The sequence below is a fragment of the Dermacentor andersoni genome, chromosome 5 (genome assembly GCF_023375885.2).
Source record: "Dermacentor andersoni chromosome 5, qqDerAnde1_hic_scaffold, whole genome shotgun sequence".
Taxonomy (NCBI): domain Eukaryota; kingdom Metazoa; phylum Arthropoda; class Arachnida; order Ixodida; family Ixodidae; genus Dermacentor; species Dermacentor andersoni.
In genome coordinates this window covers 93188798-93216529 of record NC_092818.1, presented here as the reverse complement: position 1 = coordinate 93216529, position 27732 = coordinate 93188798, and the positions used below count along the sequence as shown (strand labels likewise).

The 27732-nt window shown below is 42.8% G+C and overlaps 1 protein-coding gene across 4 annotated transcripts in view; it reads right to left on the bottom strand.

Annotated features, from left to right (window-relative positions):
- Vha100-1 (V-type ATPase subunit a family protein Vha100-1) overlaps positions 1-27732 on the bottom strand; it is a 42294-nt gene that overhangs the window by 3040 nt on the left and 11522 nt on the right. For 2 of the 4 annotated variants that reach the window (XM_055070838.2, XM_050178170.3), the window contains 13 exons: positions 23977-24062; positions 12748-12874; positions 11866-11948; positions 10852-10945; positions 8791-9003; positions 7508-7658; positions 6042-6181; positions 4649-4785; positions 3524-3602; positions 3340-3458; positions 2550-2772; positions 1313-1444; positions 53-302 (listed from right to left, as the gene is read on the bottom strand). In XM_055070838.2, the coding sequence (XP_054926813.2) occupies positions 53-302; positions 1313-1444; positions 2550-2772; positions 3340-3458; positions 3524-3602; positions 4649-4785; positions 6042-6181; positions 7508-7658; positions 8791-9003; positions 10852-10945; positions 11866-11948; positions 12748-12874; positions 23977-24062 (1834 nt within the window). Of the gene's footprint in view, positions 1-52; positions 303-1312; positions 1445-2549; positions 2773-3339; positions 3459-3523; positions 3603-4648; positions 4786-6041; positions 6182-7507; positions 7659-8790; positions 9004-10851; positions 10946-11865; positions 11949-12747; positions 12875-17282; positions 17372-23976; positions 24087-27732 lie in introns of all 4 variants that reach the window. The other 2 variants (XM_050178168.3, XM_050178169.3) reach the window with 2 other exon arrangements.

The following is a 27732-nucleotide window of genomic DNA, read 5'->3' as shown; positions in this document are numbered from 1 at the left end:
TTGATGTATTTGATCCCACAAACAAATCGCTCGGGTCACAAGTAAAACTCACGTGCGTGAGCCAGGCTCAGAGCCCAGAGTCGGAGGTAGGAAGCTGTGTGTGACACGGAGCCCAAGCAGTACTCGATGGTGTGAATCGTCTGGTTGATGAAGGTGTCGCCGAAGTTGAACTCGCCAGACTCGTCACCATGACCGCCATGGCCACCGCCACCCACAGCTTTGGGCGGCTCGGGCATCGCATTGGCCGCTGCTCCGTCCTCAGCGTCCTTCATTCCGGGATGAGCAGAGCTGGTGGCAGCGCCCTACACAAATACAGGCAAAAAAATCTTCAGCCTGTCTGACCAACGCATGAGTTATAGAGTACCGCGAAACCTTAACGTAACATGCTAAGTTAAGGGGTTTAGGTGCCAAGGCTGCACGGTAGGCTATGAGGAATGCTGTAATGATGGGCTTCGGAAGAATTTTTACTACTTTTGGTTGTTTAATTGTGCACCTAAATTTAAAGGCATTCCTGGATTTTGATCCCGTCAGAATGTGGCCGTCGCGGCCCAATGCACAGGAGCATGTGGCAACAAAGAGACAGAGAAAAAGAAAAACCTTCAGTAACAACATGCTGACAAAGAATAAAGTAGCTTGAACATGGCACAGTTGATGTTTAACTAAATGGCTGCCAAATTTAAATTTATACAAATTTCAGGGAGTCTCTAAATTGCCTTTAGTGCCACACAACAGATTAGTAGCTGGCCAGAATATGTCTTCTCACTTTGACATTTATCCTTTGTTTATGTAGAGTAAATCACAAAAGTTAATAAATCAGCAAATGACAGAATATACTTGTTTCTAATTAAACCACTTGCCTTCATGGAGATCAAAGAGCGTGAAAAGAGCTAAGGACAATGGAGTCCGACAACATGGGTGCTGTGTTGTGCGATTCCTTTATTACCTTATCCATTTTATCCATAAACTCGCACAACAAGCCATTTTGATCTACTTGCCTCGATCCTAACGTTTTCCTTCTCACTATATATTTGCAAGTTCAAAGTGGGACATCGTAAACACTGATATGATCAAAAGCTGGACTGGCCATTTGCATGGCATCAAGAAAGTCGTCCTGTTTCTGAAGTAGAGTGCTTGGTCAGTACTTGAAGGCAACTTGAATTCAAACGCTAAGTCTTGCAATTTTTCAGTGTTCCATCCTTTAAAAATTGTGCTAACACTAACCAGAACGGCACAGGGGATAAAGAGTGCACAGCAGCTACAGCTGAAGGACAAGTTTTTTCTTCCACCCCTCAGTGGTACCTTGACAGCTTACCAGAGCGTTTGAATGGCCACCCCCACCCCTTAATGCCATCTTGTGCTGGTGGCGCAGATAGAAGGGCTTGGCGAGCAGTATCCACGGGATACAAATCACGGCCAGGAGCACCAGGAAGGTCTGCAGGCCTTTCTGCATAGATGTAACAAGAGCATTGCTGCGTGCATTACGATACTGGCATAAGTGACCACTACAGCCTAACTCGCTTGATGCAGTGCACACAATTCAAAGGCAGCAAGTGAGAGCACGAGACAAAATCGACAACACACAAATGTAGCAAGTTCGGGCAGTTAGCTTGTATTCAGCGTTATACAGACACACAAGACAGGAGGCAGGAAACGGTGTCAGCCTGCATTCATTCTGTTTCGTCAGTATCCTGCATCGTTTGTAACAAAAGGTTCAACACAGCACAGAAGCACAAGCCATAAGTTCATAAGCAAGCATTTTTCAAAGCAGATGCACGTTCATTGTGGAATGACAGCACTACACAAATGAGGACATAGCGCAGCGAAAAATTCACCGAAGATTACGATACTCCCCAATGCAAAATTTGCGTGCAGCTCTATAAGTGTTTTCATTTCGCCATATATACTGGCTGGAGCAGATAATCTACCACATGTGACACATCGCAAATGGAGCAAAGTCTGCCTCGCTAATTTGGAGGTTGCGAGAGCCAGCGCATGGGTGACATGTGGGCGCGATTCACAGCAGCCACCACCGACAGACCTCCCAGACAATGCATGCTTCTCTGTTGCCATCTTGTAGCCATTGTCGCTGCACTATGCTTTTCTCACACTTTTTTGCCATACCCTCCTCCACTTTCCACCTCATGGTTCCGCTGCAGCCTCCTCTTCACTTTCCTCCTCACGTCTTTCATCCCCCACTGCACTTCGCATTCGCTTTCACCTTTTGCTGTGATCATTCGATCGGTTACGCCGAGGTACAATGCCGAGGCAGGCCAACGCTCGCTGCAGGAATGGGCGCCTAATATCGCTCTAAAACGACATTCTTGTGTTCCAATTTTCTTGCCTTATGTCATCATTTGTGTATGACTACCATTTTAACATGTACATTTACAAACCTGCCCAGTTTTTTATTTTAACTAATACACACATTTTTAACTCGTGCACGAGCCACAACTGAAATACATACCTAAACTTAAGAAAAAAGTACAGCCTTTGCATGGGACCATGCAGTATTCAGGAGGTAAAGACCATATGACACCCATTGTCCTCACCTGTCCGTTGTAGAACTGTGCCTGGTAACAGGGTTCAGTCGGGTAGGAGAAGAGGAACATGTTGATGAGCGTAATCAGGAGGCTGGGCGCGCAGTAAGTGTCCTTTCCAAAGTTGATAGTCCACTTGGCAAAGATGATGATCACCAAGTAGCCGAAGATGGAGCAGAGGAACAGCAGCTGAGGCACAAACTCGCACCACACGTTGGCCATGTTGCGGAAGAACCTGTATGAGTAAAACAAATTTCTTCATAGACCTGACTGAGGCCACTTACCCAGCCACATATACGGTTCTATATGTCCAGCAGGCGCAGCTGGATTATTTGTGACTATATTTCATAATGCAGGCTCTGGATCAATATAGACTACTGGGAGTTGTTCACAAGGAACAAAACTGGCCACAGGGTCATTTTAGCTTTCTGCCCATCAACATGGTAACTGGGAACTAAACTCCGAATTATTGCCCTCATGCCTGTACAGTAGAACATCACCGACAAGTGTATGACGTTATGTAAAGTCTGTATACAAAACAGAATGCCAAGAAGTGAAGTGCACAAACACACAGAAAGTAGCAACTAATGATGGCACGTGTAATCCAATAAGAGGACACCCATGATCTACCTTCACTGTGAATTCCCACAATTTTTTTCTCCATATTCAGCCCACATTGTGTAAGCATAGCATTCTGTAAGGAACACTAAATGCAACAGGCACAAATCAAAGATACACAGGCCTCAAGGAAACAACAAAAGCACAAGTTATGACTCTTACAAGAAGCCGGCATTGCTCTCACCTGTGGTTCCAGAGGCTGAGGAAAACACCAAAAAGCATCTGTGACACACCCAGCACGATGGACATCTTCATTTTGTATGAGTTGGTGAAAGGAATCTTGTTGGTAGCTAGTTGCCATGCCTGCGGCCAGACAGAGATTACATGTTACGAAAACAGAATGTGAAAGTGCTACAACAAAAGCTTACAGGGTCCACACCAAAGGGGTATGGCGATCCCATAAAGTTGTCCACTGGGTCCAGCTGTTCCTGCTCATGGTAATCTGCCCTGGAGACCGGATACAAAAATAAGAAGGCGTTCATTTAGTTGCGAGTGCTTTAAGTGAAAATATTTAACACATGAAAGCTTCTCCTAGGCTGCTAGAAGGCAGTGCATTGTCAGTATTTGCACTGTAGTTTCCAAATATAGCCATGGTCTTAAAACACTGCACAATAGGAAAACGACAATATGCGTCTTGGGCCACTCGGAGCACACCAGCTGTGGACGCGTCAGTGTCTCGCGCCACAACGATTTGCGCCGATTTGGATCACAAGCAAAATCTCTGGATTTTCAACTTCAATGTTTCAAGTAATCAATAAGAGCTGTCATCTCTGACATGACTGATGCTCGCAACACTTATGCACTCATAATAATAATGTTTCATGCCTAGGGTGCTTTTTGTTGAGCAGTGACCAGTGCAGTAATAGCACTTACTGCAAGTTCTGTGCAATGGTATCAAGCTTTTTAACAGATGTAGCTATACAAACAGAGTGAATAATTAACTCGCATAAATGTACATTCACATTGAAAAGTGAAAAGTCACAGCTGCCATGGCTGGCAACAAAGGAGTGATAAGACATGATCAACATTCGTGCAGGCCAACACATCTGAAAGGGGCAACTCTGAAGTGTTTCATTCTCAACGAACACTTTTTCGTGACCATTGCAATTACGTTTTTTTCAACAAAGCTTTTGGTACAAGCCCTGCTTTGCAAAATGAACTTTGGGGTATTTTTTCCCATACAAAGTTGACCATAGCTGACATCAATGGCCATATCGAAATTACAATCCCTTTTAAAGAAATTACAATACACATTGGCTCAACAATATTGCCGGTTTCGGCTATGTGGCATCAATGTGAAGGACGGCAGATAATTTTTATCAAGGATTACTCATGCGCAGTTTTTAAAGAAGCCATAGAACTGAGTAAAATGGCACTAGTGCACAAATGCCTTGGCCAGCACTACGCAACTGCAAACTTATCCAATCTGTTCAGAGGTACAAATCCTGCCAGAAAAAAAAAAAGTTTGCAAATAGAAAAAAATTGGCACGCACTTCTTTGCGACAAACCAGGATGAGCCAAAGATGTTGAAGGACTTGGAGAAGGTGTCATTGTATATGAGGCCTGTGTAGACGCTGAAGATCCCCATCAGCAGGATGATGTAGCGGCCACCAAAGAAGGTGTTCCAGATCTGTTTACATAGAGAAGACGGCCAGCAAACAAAAATCAAGGCTGCAAAATGCAGTAAGGACATCGGTTAAAGAAAGGAAAAGCTTGTTGTAGAAAAGGCGAAAGCTCAGAAATTATCAGCGATTCAACAATCAGTGAGAGATTACATATCAGTATATTCATAGACCAATGGGGAGAAAGGCAGCTTGCAACGATTAACCCCATTAGAAAAAAAAAAGCGCTATCATAGTGAACAAGATGCACTGCAGTACAGCCCCATCAGCAGTTGCTGGCGATGGGCAAATGGCTTTTTCTTTTATGTGACCAACTATACTACTATCTGTCCACTTGGCACGCAGTTAGTGAAACAGGCACAGTTACACAGGAGACAGATGTCAAACCAAAATGCAACAGCAGAGTAGTCGGAGTTTTGGAATTGGGGACCCAAGCAGCTTGGGGACCCACGAAAATTTCGGGCCATAAGTCCACATACGCACAACCCAAGCCAGTAGAGTTCTTGCATTCGCGTTGACCCATGATCAAAAATATAAAACTAGCGCACGTCCCCAAGCCATCCTAGGTTGCCCTCACCAATGACAATTTAATGATGACAATTCATCAATGTTTTCCTTCTCAAAACTGAACATTCTCCAAAAAATGCTGTCCTCGATGCTTGTGAAGTCGAGCCATCCTTTGCAAGACATGTACTCACCGTTTTGAAGCACGTCACAAGAAAACACCATTTGAGTATCTACTTGGGTTCGATCGGTTTTGCTTGGCCTGAAACAGCATACTTATTCGTAGTACTAACACAGTGATTATGTTTATTGCATTTTATTTTTTGTCCTTGCTCAAAAATGCATTCTGTTCATTTTCACTTGTAAGAAAAACTGTTTTGCTTTCAAGCACCTTTTTATTTTCCCCAATGCGGCGTCCTGAGCGCAAGAAGTGCCGAAAGGCACTAGCTTTGAGAAAAGGCATTGCTACAAAATAACGGCCCAGGTTTATCTGCGAAAATGCAGAGGGTACAAATATTACTGGAAGGTCAATGAGTAGGTAGGATCGATGAGAGAATATAAAGCAGCACACGCCATCATTTGTGCCTCAAATCATTGCTCATCACATGCTGCTTTCCAGGTTTTTGGCTCATGTGCACCAATACTAGTCATCGATGCTTAGGTCGTGCGGCACGAGCAAGGTACTTTTATTGGCGAGGAATGATCAGCATGCTACGATGAAGTTAATTTAAAACAACACAATTAAAAGTGGTATGCCAACCTCATTGTCAGATTTTTCAGCCTGCAGTGCTTTCTCCTTGAGTACCATCCAGAGAGCAAACAGGAACATCAGGGTACCATGGCCGGCATCTCCAAACATCACAGCGAACAGGAATGGAAATGTGATGATGGTGAACGGGGCTGCAGCAAGGCAGAGGAACAAACATCACCATCTATGGCTAAAAAAAACTTTCACAGCAAGCTTACCGCTTTTCCATAATGTACATAGATACAATGAGGGCGTGCTCCTTTCAATGAAGCTGTTCATGTGCACACAGTTATTCCAAAAAATACAAATGAAGATGAAAATGAGGAAAGCTGCTATCCACCTTAACCCCTTATTGACGAGTATTGCCTACAGGCAATTGTAACAAATCACTTTTTTTTTCAGGCTGAGTCTCGGTATTGGGTACGAAGTTTCTGGCTAAATGTATTCGGCTAACACTGAACGATGGGTATCAAGCATCATTTGTAGGTTTAGAGAGGGAACAAAATATACTACAACTTGCTTTCTTTTGAAAGCATGGTCAGAGGAGACTGACCAATGCAAGATCTATGACTGCAGGGGTGCACATATGGGATGTAAAGCAAGTGAAATGTATGCCTATGGTTCACATGTCACGAGAGCTGTCTGTAAGCATTCGAAGCCATAGGTGGCTTGGGGTAAAACCAACTTTCAGTTTCCTGCCTGGTGTTTTCCCTCTGTTTCAGTAGAAGTTTTCTTTAGAAGTAATTTTTCTTCTCGTTGACCATGCTTATTCCCAATGTATTTTGCACATTTAGATAGAAAATAAGCATTTTTTTCATGCATTTATACGTGCTGTCATTAAAGGGTTGAAGTAGCACAAAGCTATACTGCATGCCAGCACATTCCCTTTCAAGAATCAAGTGTGTTTCTGTCGAACTTGCATTCGTTAAATCATGGTGACAATCTAAAAAAAATTTAAAAAAAATTACTTGAAGCAAACAAAAAGAAAAGCACACAACCAGTGGCTATTAAAGTAGTCATGATGGACAGTGCAAACAGGAACAAACGACCAAGAAGAGGAAACTGGAAAAGCATTAAGTAGAACTTTGTCATAAATTCAACACCTTCAAGTAAACATGTGGGGAATGCAAGCACAAAGAACAATAAGTGCACACATATTACTAAAATGAAAAAAGTCGAGGGGAATAAAGATGAAGGGCATGATTCAACTGGGTGTAACAATGCCATCAATATACAGCATACACACTTGTGAAAGTTCCTACTCTACATTGCCTGTTCCAAGTTTGCACTATCCATCATGAATGTACTACATAACTGGGCATTTTCTAGCCTACTGCCCTTAAAATGGTTTCCTTGCCAAGTTCACTATGATGCGAGGGTGCGCCGAAGAGCTGATCACTACAGCCCAATGTGTGACAAGTGACAAGTAGAAAGGCTCAGCAGCACACCACAAAGGAAAGTATGTCCACTGGGCTCACCTGGGTTGACCTCTCGGTAGCTTGGCACAGCATAGGCATCAACAATGTTCTGGAACCCTACAGTGAAACGGTTGGTGCGGGTGTAGGTGGGCGGGGTCTCCTTGGTCTCCATGCGGTTCAAGATCGATGGCACCGTGTTGCCACCACGATCCTGGAGGACACAGCAAGTTTAAACGAACAGAAACATGAATGGCCTAACAATCTTCCAGCTTCTGGCCATCACAGGATAAGTTTATTTACATTATAAAAAGATACATGAACAGCAAACTGGCTGCGCTTCCTTAAATTAATGTTAGCTTTGATATTCTGCTAGGCTTACGTTCTATAGGGGCTTCAGGGCTCAAACTTGCAATGAATGAGGAAAATGCTGAATGCCAGAGACCAATGGGGTAATGTCGGGTTCCAATTAAGGCAGTTCAAGCCCCAAGTAATGTTCAACATGAACGCAATTTCCAGTTTTCTTGTCTAGGGAATACTGGTCTAATTAATCACAACACGTAACTAGGACTGGCATTAGTTCAGTGAAACTGTTTATTGTTGGCCAGTTCCACAAGTGCATAAAAGAGGTCATTAAACATTTCACACTAATGAATACAACTCGATGAACCAAACTTTATTAAAAACAAGTCTACCTCCAAATGTTTTAATGGTTGCTTGCTTTTTATAATGGCCACAATGTGACATAAAAGGGTTTCAGGTTGCAACTACAGAATGAACACACACATGCACACACGCTATCAGAGACTCTTCATTAATTCAAGAAGGAGGTATTCCATGTAGACCAGTGCTTTGTGCAATGTATTTTTAAATATAGCACACGAAACTGGCATTGTAAGAGCTCTAAAAACAATTTCTTAATCTATAGTGTACTGCCCCCTTTAAACTTACAGCCATCTGTTTGTTGAGTCATGCTCATGAATGCGCTGGAGAAAAACTACTGTGGTATCAACATGCTCGAGTTTATCTAGACCTTTAAAAATTACAACAACAAAAAATACTAGTGCGAGACTCCTTATACACTTGTGCTAATTACAGCTGGGCAAAGCTTTGCAAGGAAGAAATCCAGCGTTTTTCCGCAAGTTTTCAGCATACACAGCTTTTAAAAAGGTTACAGGACCGACAGCTCCATCTGAGAAAAACTGTTTCCAAGTGGCAGATTCAAGACTTTTGAGAGTGCAATCTTCCTCTCACCCCAGCTGTTCAAGTTCCATTGTTAATTTGAATCATTTGTCAGCAGCAAGTATGCCTCACTACAAATTCTTTTAGGGACACAGTGCACTGACCGTGCCTCGGTGCAGGGCCATCTGGATCTTCTCAAGGTCAGAGACGGCGCACCAGCACTCGGCAATGAGGCACTTCTGGGTCACATCCAGGTTGAACAGGTTCAAGGCATGGTAGATGGCCTTGATCTTGCGGACCTTCACAAACCAGTTTTTGATGTTCTTGGCCGCAGCCATCAGCACTCTGTGACGGTGGTCCTGTGTCTGGCCCAACACCTGCAAGACGTGAAAGCGAATACAACCTATTCAAGATGTTTGACCCACAGCGCATGACTGCAGGTGCAATCTGTGAATTAAAAGCTGGTACTATATTACAACATATAAATTACAGTAAAAGTAAATGGACACAAATAGACACTCCGTTTTTAAAATGTGCACAAACAATGTGTAACTCTCTGGATGCAGAGTATGCACCCCGCATGGTCCTCCATTCCGATTATTGCTACTGTGTATACACATGCTATGCAAACTTCCACAGTTACGTTTGTTATTTAATGCTCTACAGTAAGAAACACTGAAAAATATGTGAACAAATAAGCTTCATTCAAAATATGAAGCAGTGCTTCTCAGTTCAGAACTACAAGTGCCACACAGATTCATTCTTGTGTGGAAAAGTTCTAAACACTCAGGCATGAGGAGAGCATCACTGCACTTTTCACTCTCACCTGATGCCACTTTTAGAGCACAGCTCTTAATGGCTCGTTCCTGCGGCGAGCGTTGGCCGCATAATCGAGCGAATGAGCACAACAGCGAAGGATGAAAGAGAAAAGCGCAGTGCTTCCTGATGCCACGCACCGTGGTGCCGCACATGACGTGTTCTGTGATGACTGCTACCAGATGGCGCCAGAGTACGGCATGTCACCTGTTCACTTCTTTGTCTTTCTTCAGCCACTGCTTTTCATCGGCTAACAAATGTTAAACATCATCCCTCGACGCATGATGCCCCTGCATGTATTAGAAGCTTCTTGAATGTTATCGATGGTTCTATTCGTTCGCTGTCGTCAGCAAAGCATTTTGTAATCCGATTCTATGTGCGACACAAATTGTGTAGTACATTCTGGAAGCCACACGGGCACCAGGCACCAGCGATTTTTCTGGAACCTTCAACGAGTCGCATATAAGAGCAGACGTGCTTGACCCACAGATCAGATTTTCGACAATCGCCAACTCTGCTCTCAACTATCGTGCTTGAGTGTTGACTCATTTTGAAATGCTTCGCTGCATTTGCAACATGCCACACGAGGCAGATTGCCCGCGCCAGCCAATAAATTACGAAATGGAAACAGATATAGAGCTGCACTCAAATATCGCATTAGGGAGTATCGAAATCTTCAGGGAAGTTTTTTTTTTTTTTTTCTTTACACTGCATACTTTGTACTACCCGTGGTTTGGTGAAACCTGATGTGGGAAAAGCACCCACAATGCTGCTTCAAGGTGCACAGATGTCTGAATGCACATGCAAGCATTCTAGTAATATGAATTTTAAGAAAGAAAAAAAAAACTGAACTGGACATCTAGTGCCACCCTACTGACATTTCTAAACTTGGCCAGCATATTTCGGCTATTGCTATTCAAACCAACAAGACCTCCCACCCAGCAAATTACTGGCTTAGGCAATACGGCCCCTGTCTTACTACTGGCAGTTGGCTGGCTTTGGCAGCCAATAGGTTAATGCACAGTGAGTAAACCAAGCCATCATAATTAAAATCATGCAGTTCCAGTAAAGTGCTCGAACATCTAAGCAAAGCAGATGAAACCAGCAACTTCTTGGTTTTCAGCAGAACACATAGCTACTTTCTGGCCAATAAGAATGAATGTGCCACCTTATCATACCAGAACATATGTGCCGTGTCAGGCCACACAATGTATTTGTGGTAATTTCCATCACGCATCTTTGGAAGCCATCCGATTTTTATAGCATCATGTCAAAGCTAAAGCAGTGACAGCATTCTTGGACAGGTTTATAAAGCTGTAACAAGAACCACCCCTTAGTGATGATGTAGTCTTCAAAGATTTTACTTTACACTAACAGTTCGCTAAACATTGTTGCTACTGTTCACATACCGTGTTGAGGTCTTCAATACGGGTCATCACACCAATGGACATCTCCCGTCTATCTCCTGGAGTCTCAGGGCATGGGTAAAGGGTTGCACGAAACCTGCAAGATTGTTGCCAATTAGACATGCCGTAAGAGCAAATACCGAGTCAGTGGCTGCAATTAGTTCAGTTATCACTTGACTGCTTTGACTAAATGTTTTATACATGTCGAGGAAGGTTTTTTAATGTGCACATCAAACTAAATGCGTTGTAGCTTTTGCATTCTGCCACCGACAGAATGTGGTTCTGATCGCAGCCACTGAGCAAAAGTAGGAAAGAAGAGCTGATGAACAAGGCAAAAGAAATCAAGAAATAATGACCACAGGGGCCGATTTTATATGTTACAGTGGTGTTACAATGGGACCATTTTCACTTCAATTCTATGGGCAGTCAGAAAAATATGCACAGACAAATAACGATGATGTGCTCATAACACTCGGCCGAGGAAGAGTCTGGTACCATCACACTATTGAAAGAACAGTGAAACAGCACCGGCAGTTCGTCACGTCAGAGGCGTCTTCATTATCTCCAAATGACGGACAAAACAACACTGCCGCAGGCAACAAGAGATCAGTTGAAATCTGATTAGGCCCTTCCTGAATCTATGCACAGTATGACAGTCCAAAAATATTGCAGGACCACCCCATCCCCTATGCAAGGAGCCACCCAACATTTTTGAAGCTAGTGCATACTAACAGTCCACTATCAGAAGTGTTCTTTCTTGGGGGGGGGGGGGGGGGGGAGTGGGCTGGACAAGTTGCATCCACGTACACAGAAATTCCGGGGGGGGGGGGGGGGGTGCGTTGCCTCCCTCCTGCCCCTTGTCCATCCCTCTGTTAGACTCATGCTCATGTACAACCTACATCCAAGTTCAGTACTAAATTTTCTATCTGCTTTGAAAAGCTTTAATCAATACAATCACACACCTAATTACATATGGCCTTATCACCGATATAGGAAGGTAACACGTGGTCAGCATACCCTTCACAAATCTTCTTGACTCGAGTCTTCAGCTGCTCTCCTTGGAAGAAGATGATGAAGACCGTCTTGTACACTTGGTCACCCTGAGGTAAACATAAATGTATGCTTTAAAAGATTTGTTACATTAGCATGTTTTGCACAACCATAGACATTAGCATTAATCCAGTTTCTTCATTCTTCCCCGAACCTTCAATGTGCAGTTTATCCGTGAAAAAAGCCAGTCACATAAAATTCTTTTATGGTAATGTACAAACCACCACCACAGAAATAAAGCTCAAGAACAAGAAATGTGCCTACTACAGTCATCTGAGACTTGAGATATCCAATTAAAGAATTGTCAGCAATTGGACTGCAATCAATAAAACAGGCCACAAAAAAAGCTATCGATCAACCCTGTCAGCACCAGGAGCGCCAGTCTGTACATGCAACAACACCGGAATTTTTTTTTTAAGTCCTACCATGTCGTGATTTACAAGAAAGGTACAGTAGTTGCCTGGCTTACACAGCAACCAATAAAGACAGAGGCACTGATAATGGTTAGGGCCTACAACACAACTAGAGCCCCGACGGAATCGGAACTGCCTTTATGTTTATAATGACGCAACAGAAGAAAAAGAAAAGGAATCTGCAACCGAGCTGTCAGGCATTACAAAAGAAAATTTGGTTTAGCGATTGTTATTCAATATAGTACAAAAAGCTAAAGCAGGGACATCCTAACTGGGTCAAGTCATGACTCTGGGCATTTAATCATAAGTTGGGACTGTCTTGCTAAATTGGGATGGTTGGCAACCCCTAGTGCAAATAGACAGGACATAAAGGAACACAAATGCTGTCTGTCGATAAAAGGCAAACTTAAAGAAAATTGTGATAAACTCAACTTACGGTGACAGGGTCTTCCAGAGGAGTTTCAATGGCCGCCTGGCGGAGGAACACGTTCCCACGGCACACGCGCCACAGCATGCGTTCGAAGGATGGCAGCCGCTCCCGCAGCACCACCCCAGCCACAAACCTAGTTGGTTCAAGCATCACGACAACCAAACACAGACAGGTCAGCACCAGCAGAATACTAAACTTTCAGCCGTCGTATGCTCATTAAGGCAACCCTTACAGCACGAAAGCTTTAGGACCTACTTTAAGAGACTATTTCCTTCAGAAATAGATTTCTATCAAACTTGCACTCTTGTTATTTGATGCGACGAATGCAAAAAAAAAAAAAATTTTTGCCTACATCATGTTATTTCTTTCTCACCACTCCAAATGTCACAACTTGTCAATTTAGGAGGAGCAGACCTCTAGGATTATACTACTGACATAATTATTGACAAACTACTGCAGGGCATTTTAGACAAGGATGTATGTGAATATCATTAAAAGAAAGTTTGCTTGAATTAGCTTTTGTTCCTGAAGTATGAGTAAGGAATTGAGCTCCCAACAGTCCTATATCTCTGGTCTAGATTGGCCTAGAACGTTTACTTTAGTCTTCTTGCACAGACTGCAATTGCAAGACCATTCTGGTATACAGCAATATCTTCATATTTGCAGTTTGGTAAATAAGCGACCTCCAAACTAAAAGCACAAGAAATTAAGACCTAGACAACCACATAATGTTCAAGAAAAATGCATACCAGAATTTAGCCCATCATTTTACTACTAAGGTGTGCAAGTTTTACAAATTTACATTCACAAGTAAAAGATACAGGCCCTAAGTTCAGCCTGCTCTATGAGTAGTCTTGTTGTGAAAAGGGCTATGCATTAATTTTGGGTACAAAATCTCAAGTGATTAAGATCTTTAGCAACAGTAAAATGAAAGCACAGCATCTTGGAGCTTAACTATATGAGCTCAGTGGCAGACAGTGGCAGATTGTTAGAGCCACAGTAGCAAAGCTGTTCTCACCTTGGTGCTATACTAAACCTGATATTGGTGCTCACTAAAGGTGACTGAAATTTTCAGTGTTCCTACCTAGAAAATAATGCGCTTAGCACCATGTTATATCACTGTAAAAAAATCTCACTTGTCCGACAAGTAAAGAGATCAAAGAAAAGCTTGCAGATGCAACTCATGTTCTGTTGAATGCTGACATACCCTTTGGTAAGTACACTGGCTTGCGTCTTACAAGTATTGTGGCTCCTATAAATACTCAGAAATGACATCACGGAGGTTTAGTGGCACTAATTACCCTGCAAATATGGATCCAAATCTAGGTAGTGGTTTGAACTATTTATCTCTCTTCTTGCACCGTGCCCCTTAAATTTGGAGGAGAGAACAAGGGTTGTGATTGGGACACATTTGCAGTATGTTGAAAGAAGCACGGGTGGTTAACTGTTGGGTTGTTCTCGTATAGAGCAATGCACAATCTTCTACCAAGATGTTCTGCTCCCCAAAAAACTATATATACCTGCCTGGCTGCCGGCACACCACACCACAGTCTTGCATTGTAAAGTGCTGTATTTTCATTTGTACCTTTAGCTACCTGTCATAGGCTGTTAAGGACATTTACATTGACCTTACATAATGGTTTGGTTAGTTAGGGTTTAATGGCACAATGGCTACTCAGGCCATGCTGCACCACTCGCAAGACAATAGAAAACACAACGTTAAAGGAGGTAAACCTACCGTACATCACAGTTGGTGTAAATAACCAGTAGTCTAAAAATTCAAACAATTTAGCATATGGCAATAGCGGGTCATCTGCCAGTAATAGGGCACGGTGTAAAGGTATATGTGAATTATATAGGTTGTGTAAAACCTTCTGTCTCTGTTTCAAAGTGTGGACATGTCATAAGGGTATGTATAACTGTGAGAGGCACCACTTCCACTCGCCAATTAAGGGTTTAGTAAGATGTAGCTTGTTGCTTATACAGTGGTCCCATTCTTGTTGCCATTTTGACATCAAGGCCTTCCTAATTGAAGTGATACTATCTTTATATGGAAGCACTGTGTTCCTTTTTTTTTGTGGTGTACTGCCATTGATACGCATCTATCTGCTGCTTCATTACCCGGTTTACCAACATGGCTTGGTACCCAGCAAAACCTAATTGATCTGCCGTATTTGTTTGACGTTACCATGTTTAAAATATCCTTCAACAGGGGTTCACATCTGGATTTCATGTGAAGAGCCTTGAGCATGCTTAATGAATCAGTGTATCTGATTGTGTATTTGTGTTTTGCAGTGATGATCTTTTGAACCACAGTCCATATTGTGTAGACTTCGGCTGTGTAGACAGAGGCATGCTGTGGTAATTGAATACTTCTTTCCCAGTTTTTTGTCACAGCCTCTACGCCCACGTCATCTTTTGTTTTAGAGCCATCAGTGTAATATTCCATGCAATTTTGATATTTGTCCTGAAGAGCGCGGAATTCTTGTGTGATGTGTTCATGCGGGGCATCATTTTGCTTTAGAGGTACCAATGCCCAATCATGCAACTGTATGAATTGGCACCACGAGGGTGGTAGTTGTGGTCTTTTAGCAACCTGAAGGCGCTAATCAGGAAAGTCAATCACAACAGTATTCCTCATATCACAGAAGAGGTGTATTCATGTCTGGTTCATTTATGTAGTGTAAGTGTGAGTTGCACTGTGTGGCAATGTTGTAGCACATGTGTTGTGGAGAGGACGTAATGATAATAAAAGCAAGAGCACAGTATTTTCTGTGATAAATGTATTACTATAGTGTATACTATGTAGAACATAGACTGGCAAATCTAAATTCGTATAAGAAGTGACTTTTCCATATGGAACCCTTGCCCTTTACTCAGTTTTCTTTCAATTCATGAATCATTGAGACCGAATTTCGCACTTCAGTACTCTACACAGTCTGCTCATGCCTGCACTGAATTAAAGACTTCATGGAGCCTATTTCATCTTTGTGTCAATTCTTCGTTGCAGCAAGTAAATGAAAATTTGAATGTGGCTAATCCTTTACAAAAGTAACAGTCACATTGTACCAACACAGGTACATCACCTACATGTCAAATACAATGCCCAGCATATCCTATATACAAGTACATACAAAGCAAACCTACCTTACCGGGCAACAGCGTACACAGCCACTTAAAAAAAAATTCAGGGCTACAACAGCCACACATGCAGTTCTGGAGAAAATGCAGCGCTACACATGTGCTGGCAAAGTGCAGTGTGCGAGATACAGAGCATGCCAGACATCCAGTCTGCTAGACCTTGGTGAACATAATCTCAACACAGCCTGCAGAGAGCAACCAGCGGCATGCAAGCAGAATAGCATAATATAAAGAGTTGGCTCTACAATTTCTTGTGGCAAGAAAAAAAAACCTAAGAAATGCGGGCTTGCAGCAAACTAATGTTGTGCATCCTTCGGATGTAAAGCCTGAATGTGCGCATGACAAGGTTACGTTAAAGAGTAACAAGCACTGGAAAATAACCATGCTTATACAGCTTCATATTGCAGACTGCAAACATCAGAATATTCTAAAAACTCATCAAAATATTCTAAATGTTTGGTGTATTCTGAATGCACCTAAAGAACGGCTAAGCAATGCACACAATTTAGACTTGAACAGAGAATTATTTCACACCGAAATAATTAATTATATCACTTACTAGATTTAAGTGCCATCAACTTGACCCAATTTATGAGGTAAGCTAGCTTAACTGGTTAACTGAAGATCCTCAAAATTCACCCGGAACATTTCTAGCAGGTGTCACGAGTGCACTCACTGTGGTCGGGGATTTTGACTAACCTTGAAGGACAAACCTCAAGGAACTAACATTGAGCATGGCATCAGAATTCTATAACTGTTGAGACTATGGCAGGTACCAAATAGCCATTATTTGTGAGCTAGCATTAGAACACAAAGACAGGAAATCCAAACACGAAAAAACAAGAGGGCACAATTGAAGCAAGCTTTTCACTTTGCTTGTTCAGTCTTGTTTGGTTTCAAGCACTGTCTTCCAATACTTCATTTTAGGCCGCTCCAAATTTTAAGATTGAGCAAAACAAGATAGCCATGTTGACCTAATAAAGAGAGGACTGATACAGACCATGCCTGGCAGTGTAACAATGGTGACTGAACTATGCTTGAGCACCATGCAATGGATCAAATCTCAAACACTATATTTATATTGCAACCTTGCTATAATGTCTGAACATTATAAATGACAGAAGCAATCGCGGCAGCTAGGAAAAAAAAAGAAAAAACTTGTGCAATGTGCCAGTGAACAGCACACCAGCGAAAGTGTGCACTGATCAGTGAGACACACGCCGCAATGGTATGCGAGAGTGTACATGCCATAGCATATCCTCAACTACGTAGACAAGTGCCACCCTCAACCTTCGCCAGAAGCTGGGGTTCACTAGAGTGCGGCAGGAAAGCCCTATACCTGCACCAAAGTTCAAAAGCCTAAGAGGTCTACACGGGAGACAGAAGAGGATGTGACCTACCCAAGTTGCATGGACGAAGATGCAGTCATATCACTAGGCACCAATTGGAGATGCATGTGCTCTAACTCCACGGTCCGAGCATGCGATTGCTGCATTGGTGCCAATCCGGCAGACACAGACGTGAGATGCACTGTTTCGTCATGACAACCTCCACGGGAGAGGGGAGGGGGGATCGGAAGGGTAAGCGTCGCAGCAAGACACGAAAATCAACAGACCATGCCACAACACAGCAAGGAGGATTCGGGATCACAGAGGGAAGGAAAGAATGCCCAAGGAAAGTGCAAGAGACAACGATGCCGGGTGTCAGAGACAATGGTCCAACAACAGGTCAGGGTCTGGTGCAGCAGATGACGTTAGTAAGAAGGAAAGAAAAGGAACACTGGGTAGTCTTGAATGCAAGTATGTTTTTCAGAGCAGCGAGGATCACGATTGCTGTTGAGCCCCATAACATCGTCACCTTAACCCTAGAGTCAGCTGGCAAGAGACTCGGCACACAAGACTGCTTGAGCAATCACCAAGTACCACAACAATCTAACATGACAGTATCTGCAGACTGAGTCTGCAGTTCAGAGGATCCCCGTTCAGTGCTTCCTAGGTTTAAAAAGTTTGAGGAATAGGTCACTACCTGTGCACGAAAACCATTCAGCTAAGTGAGTGGCCATTTCCCCATTTCCATTATGCACACTGAAATGTCTGTGACACGAGTAACATGGTACAATGCATGCAAATAGAACAAGAAAAAATGGCACATTGTTGCTGCTTAGCGGATGTCCCGTAGGCACACCGTAACTGCAACGAAGCGAAACCCAGACAACTTGAAACAATGCACTGCATCCAAGATTTCCCTAGTAAATACAAAGTCAAACCCAAACAACTTCTCAGCTAAAATGGCACCACAGTTGACTCTTGTCAATTCACCATTTTGCTTAATTTGAATGCACTGGAAAGTCCCAGCAAGAAGCCACATTTAGTTCGAATGCGAGGGCATGCCGCATCGGTTAATTCAGCTACCACCAGCACCCCCTCATGTGAGTAGAGGTTACAAAAAGCTTAAAAATGAAAGAAATTCAGCAAACAGCACACTACTGCTTCCCTAGGCGATGGTGACCAAGTAACCTGTCCTGCAGTGATCATGACGACTCGAGCTGTGTCCTAGGCAATGTCTATTTGGGAATTTTGTCAGTCAATAACAGTGTTAGGTTTGTGGGCCACTCACCAACAATATGTATAGTTATTGTATTACAGTACCGAGTAGTTTCGATGGCAAACCCGCCACGGCAGCCTAGTGGCTATACCATGGTGCTGCTGAGCTCAAAGTCCTGTGTTAAATCCTGCGGTTTTGGCATGCAAACCTCTCATATTTTTTTTCTCGAAGGTGACAGACTAGTTGAAGCGATAAAAGACAATTGGTTTTACCGCAGTTTTTTAATTTCCCCTTTCGAATAATTTGACCAAATCTTGTGTTCGTACAAGAGTCAAACTCACGGGTGTCGACTGTATAATGAAGCTGAAGTGACTAGCGCAAGAGTGGACATGGGACACTAAATAAGCGACAAGGACAAGCGGTTAATTCAGTTAATTCAACTACTACCAGTACCCCCTCAAGCGAGTAGCGGTTAAAAAAAAGCTTAAAAATGAAAAATTCAACAAACAGCACACTACTGCTTGTGCTTGCCCTTGTGCCTTTTTAGTGTCCCGCGCTAGTCACTTCAGCATGGAATACCAACTAGCCCGGTCTCACACCCTGTATAATGAAGACAACCGAAGCAATTAAGCTATATCTGGCATATTTCACATCGTACCCCCTTAACACTCAACCTGCTCCACACACTAAAAATAATTTTTAAGAATACTACCAATGGGACAAATGCAAACAAAGCTTGTTAAATAGTACATGCAATAATGTCAGGCTGCTTTACACATTCAGCATATCATGACTGGGCCAAGCAAACAATGGTGTTTAGATTCCGTGCCACAGGGCTGGCCATGCAACATCACTGTTGGTCCACAGGCTGGCAAGCACTATATCTCAATATCTATATATATGCATGATATGTGTGGGCAAAGGTTAGCAGTGTAATAAAACAAAAGAAAACAGATAAAACAACAGGCAAGTGCTATCTAGTGTTGTGCTTGAGTAATGTATGTGTACATTGGCCCCACCCATGCCACGCATACATACACAGTTCCAAGATTATGCAAAAGCTTTCTCAAGAACAAACAAACCAGCCATGTTCACTAGCTACCATTTAGAAATCTAGTATGGCCTTGAGCCCTTTTCATCTGTATTTGTATTACTGTTCTAGAAAACTAACCCAAGTAACCAATGACACCCAACATTGGCCTTTGTCATGACATGCCACCTGGACGAAACTTCATGGCACACCTTTTGTAGCAGACCGATTTCAAACATTTTTTTTCCCCCATCACTGTCGCACAAGAGCTGCCTGTAGGCTTTTTCAGAACAGATATGAATGGCTAACATGATTGGAGTGGCCAGTCTGTCGACTGTCAAATTCAACATATTTGTCAACATTGTTTTTATCAAAGCACAAGTAACTTTGGAATCGTTACCCAGCGCATATGTCACTTGCACTATGGAAATAAAATCAGTACACAGCAAAGCCTACACTGTGCTCATAGCCTCAGCCCTTAACTCAATGTTGCCTCAAACTCAACCGCAGCAATAAATCAGTAAAGACTACTCGCATCTTGATGACAAGCAGGGCTTCCAATGAGACTGTGGAGAGATCAGTCTATTGGCAAGGCAATGGTTCTGCTAATTAAAGCACTGTGCTAGCAGTTTTTAGACCATTGTTTAGCAAGCACCCATCCTGGACAGACAATGCTTTTAGCCTGCACAGGTAAGTGGAACCACTAAGATTGATACAAATGCTAAGCCGGCTTGGGCAAGTTAATTATTTGCAAGCATAAACTAGGCCATGCCTAACGGGCAAGCTTTGGAAATCATTAATAGCACAAAACGTTATGGCAGCGAAATTAAGATGGAAAGAAACATTCTTGTATACACAGTTACGTAAGCTAAGGTGTTTACCTCAGAAAGCATAACAATGCTGTTAGTACTTTCCAACAAGAAATTTATTGACAGTTATACACAAATGGGGGTGGGGGTGGGGGGGGGGAGGGGTTGGCCTAGCTGATGCGTGGCTAGCATATTGACTTGTACTAATAACCACATACACTTAGCTTGCACCCAAAGCTTCTGCAAATATAATCCCTAACACAGATGTAATATAGTTTTTGTAGACCATTCACAATGAAATGCACCAACATAAATAATGTTTCTGCTGTCTGCTAGTAACTATGGTTCACTTCAATTTGCTTTCACTTGCTTCTTTAGCTATAGTTTTATTGTACAGCCTGCATTTCTCAAACAGTGTCTTGGTGTTATGTAAGGTGCAGCATACACTCCAAATAAACTTTGTCACTCATACCCTTGTCATAGCGTAACTATTTTTGTTATTCAATCTAATGACATTCGACAAAGACATGTTCCACAGCATGTAAGAAAATTGAAGAGGTGCAGAAATGAAAGGATGACAGAAAAGGTAGAGTGCTCTACCTTTTCTGTCATCCTTTTGTCTCTGCAACTCTCTTATTTTCTTACGCACTGGAACATGTCTGCCTAAATTAAAGCTAGTCACACTCTCTGCCATGCTGCACTTTCTAGTACATTCAGCCCTTTCTTGCTTCCTTTTCCTCCAGTTTATTCGAGTGCTATACCTTTTCTGTCATCATTTTGTCTCTGTGCCTCCCTTCAATTATGTTACACTCAGAGACATGTCTGTCTAAATTACAACTAGCCCAACTCTGCATTTAGTGACATTCAATTCATGACACAGCATTAGGTTTCACCTGGTACTACAGAGTGAAGGCAGGGGGACATTTGTGTACAATGTGTCAAAGAAGCACAAAAGCAATTGCAGTATATGTTAAATTAGAGGTACACTTTTTAGAGTACAAATCTGCCATGTTAATAAACCTCGTGGAGCACAATCCCGTACAAAAATGCTATCTGGCACTGACCTGTGCACCACTAATAAGATTTGTATTAAAAAAATAAAGAAGAACTTAACTGAGTAAAAATGTTATGCTGTTTTCTTATTATTCTTGCATTTTCTCTTGCCACTGTGGTGGCAAGTATACTTCCTTTTACTCATTTGATTTAAAACATCTTTTTTGGTACAGGTGGGCAAATATCAACTTTTTCTAATACAAATTGAATACAAATAGTGAGTATTGAATATCGAATAGTCAAACGTTCACAAATAGTCAAATATTCACAGGTGGAATAACAAGTAAGGCACCTGTACCGACTAGTCTAAAACATACAGCTAACTACCAAGGACAAAGAATCGGTTTAAAGCACAAGAGCTAGTTGTCATTAAGAATAGGCTTGAAAATCCATTTAAAGCTTTAGAGCTGGTTTGCAAAGAAGTTTTCCAAGAATGAATGGCTGCTGTATGGAATTATTGCTAAAAAAAATCAGTAGTTTAGAAAAAAAGAACTGTTAAAGGACTTCTGTGCTGTAGACACATGTAAAGGACTTTTGCAAAAAAATCACTGTTCATAGCATAAAAGAAAAATTTATGACTCGACTGCCAGCAACACTGAATGACAGACAAGCAAAACCCATAGCTTTTCATGTAGGTTTCTGCCATGAAATTGCAAACAATACTTGCGTTATCCATTTTATATCTGCATTCCTTCTAAAACCTGCATTGTCATTTTACTTCTCATAATTTGTGATACTTTGTTTAGCGGACGGAAAAGGGTAACAAGACTTAACCAATCGGTTGTTGTGAAATATGTGGTTGGTTTCAAATATTTGAAAATACCAAACAGTTCCTTTTCAAATGCGAATATTTAGTGCCATATTCGATTCTACTTGAAACTGTATATTCCGCTCTAATATATCGCATATTTATGTTTGCGACATAGAGAGTGTTCTTGCAATATCCTGCCGAGATCCATTGCGCATGAGAATGCAGATTGCTTCGTTTATTCGTTCACCATTACTTTTTGTCCATCAACATTAAATATACCAATGTAGCAGCCAATCAATGACAATAAATGCAGGCGTCATTTGATGCAGATGATTCACCTTCTCGACCAACAGGAGTATTAGTGACACAGACGGTAGCAAAACTTACTACGGAGTGGTTATTATTACTCTAACCTTAGAGCATGCTATAACCAGTACCTTTAAGGGGGTACTGTGGTGTTCACGGTGAGCAAGTAGCAACATAAAGTGTGCTGTTAAACATAACAAGAGGCAAGAAGTTTGAATGTGACATATCTGACGAACATCGGCACTCTGTGCTCAGCATTGGAAGAAATTTAACATAAGAGTAAGCACTACAACAAGCATGCATGCATAAGAGTATGTGAACACATTCAAGTTACAAAACTGGCTGTTACAAATGCAGTTTGGCACAGCTGGGAAGGCCACAGGCAGAACAACACATTTATTTCTTAAGGCTGAATGTCCTGAACTCTTCCAGGCAGTGCAGCTAGCTTGACTGTGGTTGGTGCAAGTGCGGGCTCAGTTGCAAACCATCGATGTTACACTTCTGCTTGACTTGCCCGAACTAAGCAGAAGCGTGCGATAATGATGTGAAGGGGTATGCTCGAGCAATGCCTTAAATTATTACGTATACTTGGGCTGCCACTTAACAGATAGCACTGCTGCAACAATCACCAACAGGGTACAGCTACTTGCACTAGTAGTTCATACACTTGGCAGGCTACTCAGATGCGATAAATAAATCGTGGAATTTAACATACCAACTACACAGTTGTTCAACGTAGTAGTTCTGCGGAAACCCGCAAGGTGGAGAGAAGTAATTAATAAAGGGAAAATCAGACATCCACCCATAGTACCCAGACATAGTAGTTCTGCGGGTTTCCGCAAAACTACTACGTCAAAAACTTGCCTTTGCTTCGTGTGTTGTCGACAAATTCGACTTCGCCCTGCCATCTGCTAGCCGCCTGGTTAGCTCGGATGGTAGAGCGGCTGCCCCGGAAAGGCGGTGGTCCCGGGTTCGAGTCCAGGACCAGGATGAATTTTTCTTCAACTCTGAGGCTTTTCTTTCGAGGAACCCGTGTGGGTTTCCTTTGTAGCAATTGCTACGAACGGGTGGATGTCCGATTTTCCCTTTATTAAACTACACAGTTGGTTACGAGACACATTGAAGCAGAACGCTCCGAATTAATTTGGACCATCCGGAACTCTAACATGCGTGTAGCAATACTAAAAATGCATAGCATTCTTAACAGTGCTAACCCTGAACTCTGCGGTACAGTGGGAATGAGAACCCCTGTAACGCAACAGTACAGACGTCATGGAAAAAAAAAAGCATGAAAATGGGAGAAAAGCACACCACTTCAAAGATTGCAGTGCCTCGTCATATTTGCTCATTCTTGTCAGAATTTTCTTTTGTCCCTGCTGTTTCTCGGTTATGGAGCCATATCAATGAACTTCCACAGAAGAGGCAAGTAATCTAGATACAACCACTTGAGTGCTCGCAAGCAATGCCAGGATGAAACAAAAGCACCATAAGCAGAGTGCCGTGGGATTGTCAAATGCTGCGAGAGCATGTTGCTGTGCCCTGCCTTTTCTCAGCTGTGCAACCCCTGGCATTTTGTGGCCCAAACCTCGACGTTAGCTCACCCGAGCCTGAGGGCCTGTCCGCCCGCCCTGAGGCCCTCGTCTCCCAGCAGCATGACGTGCTCTTCCTGGGCACTCGGGTCGTGCATCTGTGCACGGTGATGAAATTCCGCCTGGTGTGACAAACGCACTTGCATTGTACACACAAGCCTGCTCTTCTGTCCCATCGGCCCATTGAAGGAAAAGGGTGGGGGAGAAGGAGTGTCGAGGGAAAGGGTACTAACAGGGCAAGAGAATGTCGCACATGAAGGCTTGCCCATTCTTCATCCCACCACTACCCAGAAAAAGCAATACGAGTGGTAACGGACAAGTTTAAAGAGCTGTGCATTTGAAGCCAGCTTTACAAACCACGTTAATTGGCATCACCAAATTTCACTATGCGAGCATTTTGGCTTCTAGCCACTGTCTTGAATGCAGCCACAGTGGGCAAATACTTTGTGCTCGGCTCTCTGCATAATTAAATGCTTCGTGCCACAACGCAAATAGCCCTTCTAAACTAAGAAGATTTTAGATACGTAGCAATTTTGAAGCTTCAGTCCCAATAGAGCATGCCTGCTGCTGTCAAAAATCAAACCCTGCAGCATAATGAATTGCCCAGCCACTGTACCACTGTAGGAAATAAACATATTAAAATGGCATCTAGCTGCAACAGTTTGGCATGTTTCACCTAGCAGACATCCTCAAGGAACTAAATTACATTTGAAATGGACCAGCCAGCCAAGAATACAAGTTGTTTTGCAAGCTACATACCTACACATGCCTTTTTAATATACATTGTAAGCTTTTGTTGTATTTCATGCTGAGTGGCTATGTTTATGGTGCACTTAAATTATGAAAGTTTGCCCATCTTTAGGGAAACCAGTACTCAGCTTAGACATAGCCAGCTAGACACTGAACATCAAAGGGACTGACAACCAATTTTCATGGTACCCATTTTTTTTTTAGTGCAACAGAAAGCTTACTGGTCAGAGTGCGTAATCAGGAAGTAATGATATGCAAAGGTTGTGGGTTCTGTTCCCACCTGCAGCAAGTTGTATTTTCATCCACTTTAATTTCAATTAATTTATCGTTTCATTTCATTTATTAAGCACAAGTAATTTCCCCTATGTTGTCCTTGGTGCCTGTGTTTGTTGGCTTCTTATGATATAACTAATAAAAATCAGGCCCCTTGGTTAACCCTCTTTCTTCTCATTAATCAGGAAGTAGTAATGCAGAAAACGCTGTGGGACATTTTTTTATCTGAATTTTTTTATCTGCAGTGAGGATCTAGTCATTCACTGGAAGCATGCTGAAAACTGTGATAAATGAGCGTGACAGCGATTATATGCCAGCATTAGCGGGAGGCAGACAACAAGTGCGGCCATAGCTGTAAGAAAGTATTATTTTATTTATCAAGTCAATGTTTCTGCGACTCATGTCTTCCGAAGTGTTAAAGTATTTCTGCCATAATAGAGACCTTTAGCCTGTCTGCTATTCCGGTAAACGGGAGCGGTTTGGGTGAATTGCCAGATTTGCGGGGGCTGTTAAGAACGGCCTGCTGAAGTGCAAGTTTTGCCAGCCAGTTGCGACAGCGGCGTCAACTTTTCCTGGAAAGCCACAGTCATCCTCTAGCCAAACGGCGCCACTAAGTCTACTGTGTGCAGGGGACAATGCGCCACATCCGCCACTCTGCGTCGCGGAATTGCCGAGATGAGTTGGACGAACCAGGCTTTGCGACGGAACACGCCACCGCCGACCCGGTCTGCTGTGAGTAAGGGAATGCCCAAGGGAACGTAGTTGGAGGCCCCTTCCCACGCACCGTTCCTGATGTTAGCCTCGAGTTCTGCGAAGACCGTCTGACCTCGGTTGGGGTCCGTGAACCCGGTGCGGAAGCGTATTCCGGACCGTGAAACCGGTGCGGAAGCCCTTCCGCGGAAAGGCGACTCGTCTACTGGTCGAACGTTTCCCTCACCTAGCGATCGAGGGAGGACCGAGTGTTTATAAACCGCTGTTGTGCAGCTGCTCAGTGTACTCTCTCTCGCAGTCATGCTAGACTGATGAACTGCAACGTCCTTATGTAGATACTGTAAATAAACCCATATTCCTCGTTCTCGATGAGAAGCAGTCCTTCCCTTCAACAACGTCCTCAGCGTAGATAAGTTGGACGACGGCATGGGCCAGCTGCCATCTAATTCATGCCCGACTCCAATCTTGACAACTGGCTACGAGCGGTGGGATTGACCTCCCAATCCTCACAGGGCGTAAACGTGAGCGGCTAGAGCGGTGCGGCCGCCTGGTAGCGTAGAGTTCAACCAGACAAACACAGAGGTAAAATTGCAGTAACCCACAATATCCTGCTTCGCTACTGATGCAAATTTTTGGCAGCGGCGTAATTGTGAACACGATTACACCACTGTCGAAAATTTACACCAGCAGCTAAGCAGAACATAGTAATTAGCTTTGTGTTTGTGTGGGTGAGCTTTGCGCCGCCAGCTGGCGCCACCAATCTGGCCGCTCACATTTACGCCCCCTCTAAACCGGCAAACTGCCCACGCTTGCCGGAATACCGGACACGCTAAAAGTCTAATAGCTACGTGTTTTCATGGTTTCCTGTCCAACTGTTTTGTTATTTAACCAGCCAAACGAAGCCAATCGGATCGAAAACGAAACAATGCCCTTTTCTGCGATATGCAGTTCAGCGTGTTGCCGTATCCATGTGTGCGCTTTTGGTTTATGAAGCATAGAACTAAGAGTGAGTATCTAATAATATATCAACTGCAATTTTAAGCAATAATTATGCTGTACTTAATAACAGTCAACTTGCGTACAGTAATCTCATAGAATACATCCGAAGTAACAAGATTTCACTGCCAGGTCTCACCACTTACTGGTTTCTGAGACTTTCTTTGCCAATTTAAAATTATAATTCCTACTTAAATTGTGAACAGCGTGCAGGACTGTATCCCTATAAATCATGGTCATTTAATTTCCATCAATGTCTCATAACACATTCTGGCCAGTTGTCAGTCCCTTTATCATTTTATGGTTCACTATATAAATAGTAAAGGAAATGCACAGACAAACAAGCAAAGATTTAACAGTACCAGTACTAATCAGGATCTCTTCAGAGCAAAGAGAGACTGTGCATTATCATGCATATGTAGCAGATCCCTTAACTTTCCATGTATAAGGCTTCTTCAGTGTCTTTAGATTCCTTTGATAATGTAGCCACCCTTACATTACCAATTTCATCATATCTGCTTAAACAATCACCTAAAAATTATACTTCATCATATTTTTATGTAGAAATATCAGTGCAGCCATGAACCAATGCGTAAGCCAATAGCTTCGTATAATAAGAGTGCAGGAGCATTCAATTACAGCATTAACAGAGTGCTGAACAATGCAGACACAAAAGCCCCCATCTCCTAGGGTCACAAAACTGGTGCCAATTAATGCAAAGTGTTCAACCCAAATTACAAGTGCTTATGTTTTGCAAGTAGCACAAACTACAATAGAATGCCTACTGGCGAAAACTGAGTGAGAAAAGAAAGCCGCCTTTTGCTGGTCTGGCCCCACAAATGCACAAGCGCCAAGTTTTATAGCATTACAAGCACCATAAGTCTGAAACACTCCCCACCTAGCATACTAAATGTGAAATGGTACAACAAAGCTTTAAAAAAAAATGAAAAAAATTGCCAAGCCTATATAGGCTACAACTCGCAGGACTGGTGAAGCTGCAGTGACCCCTTGGCAACAACATGAAAGTGCTGGTGCTTG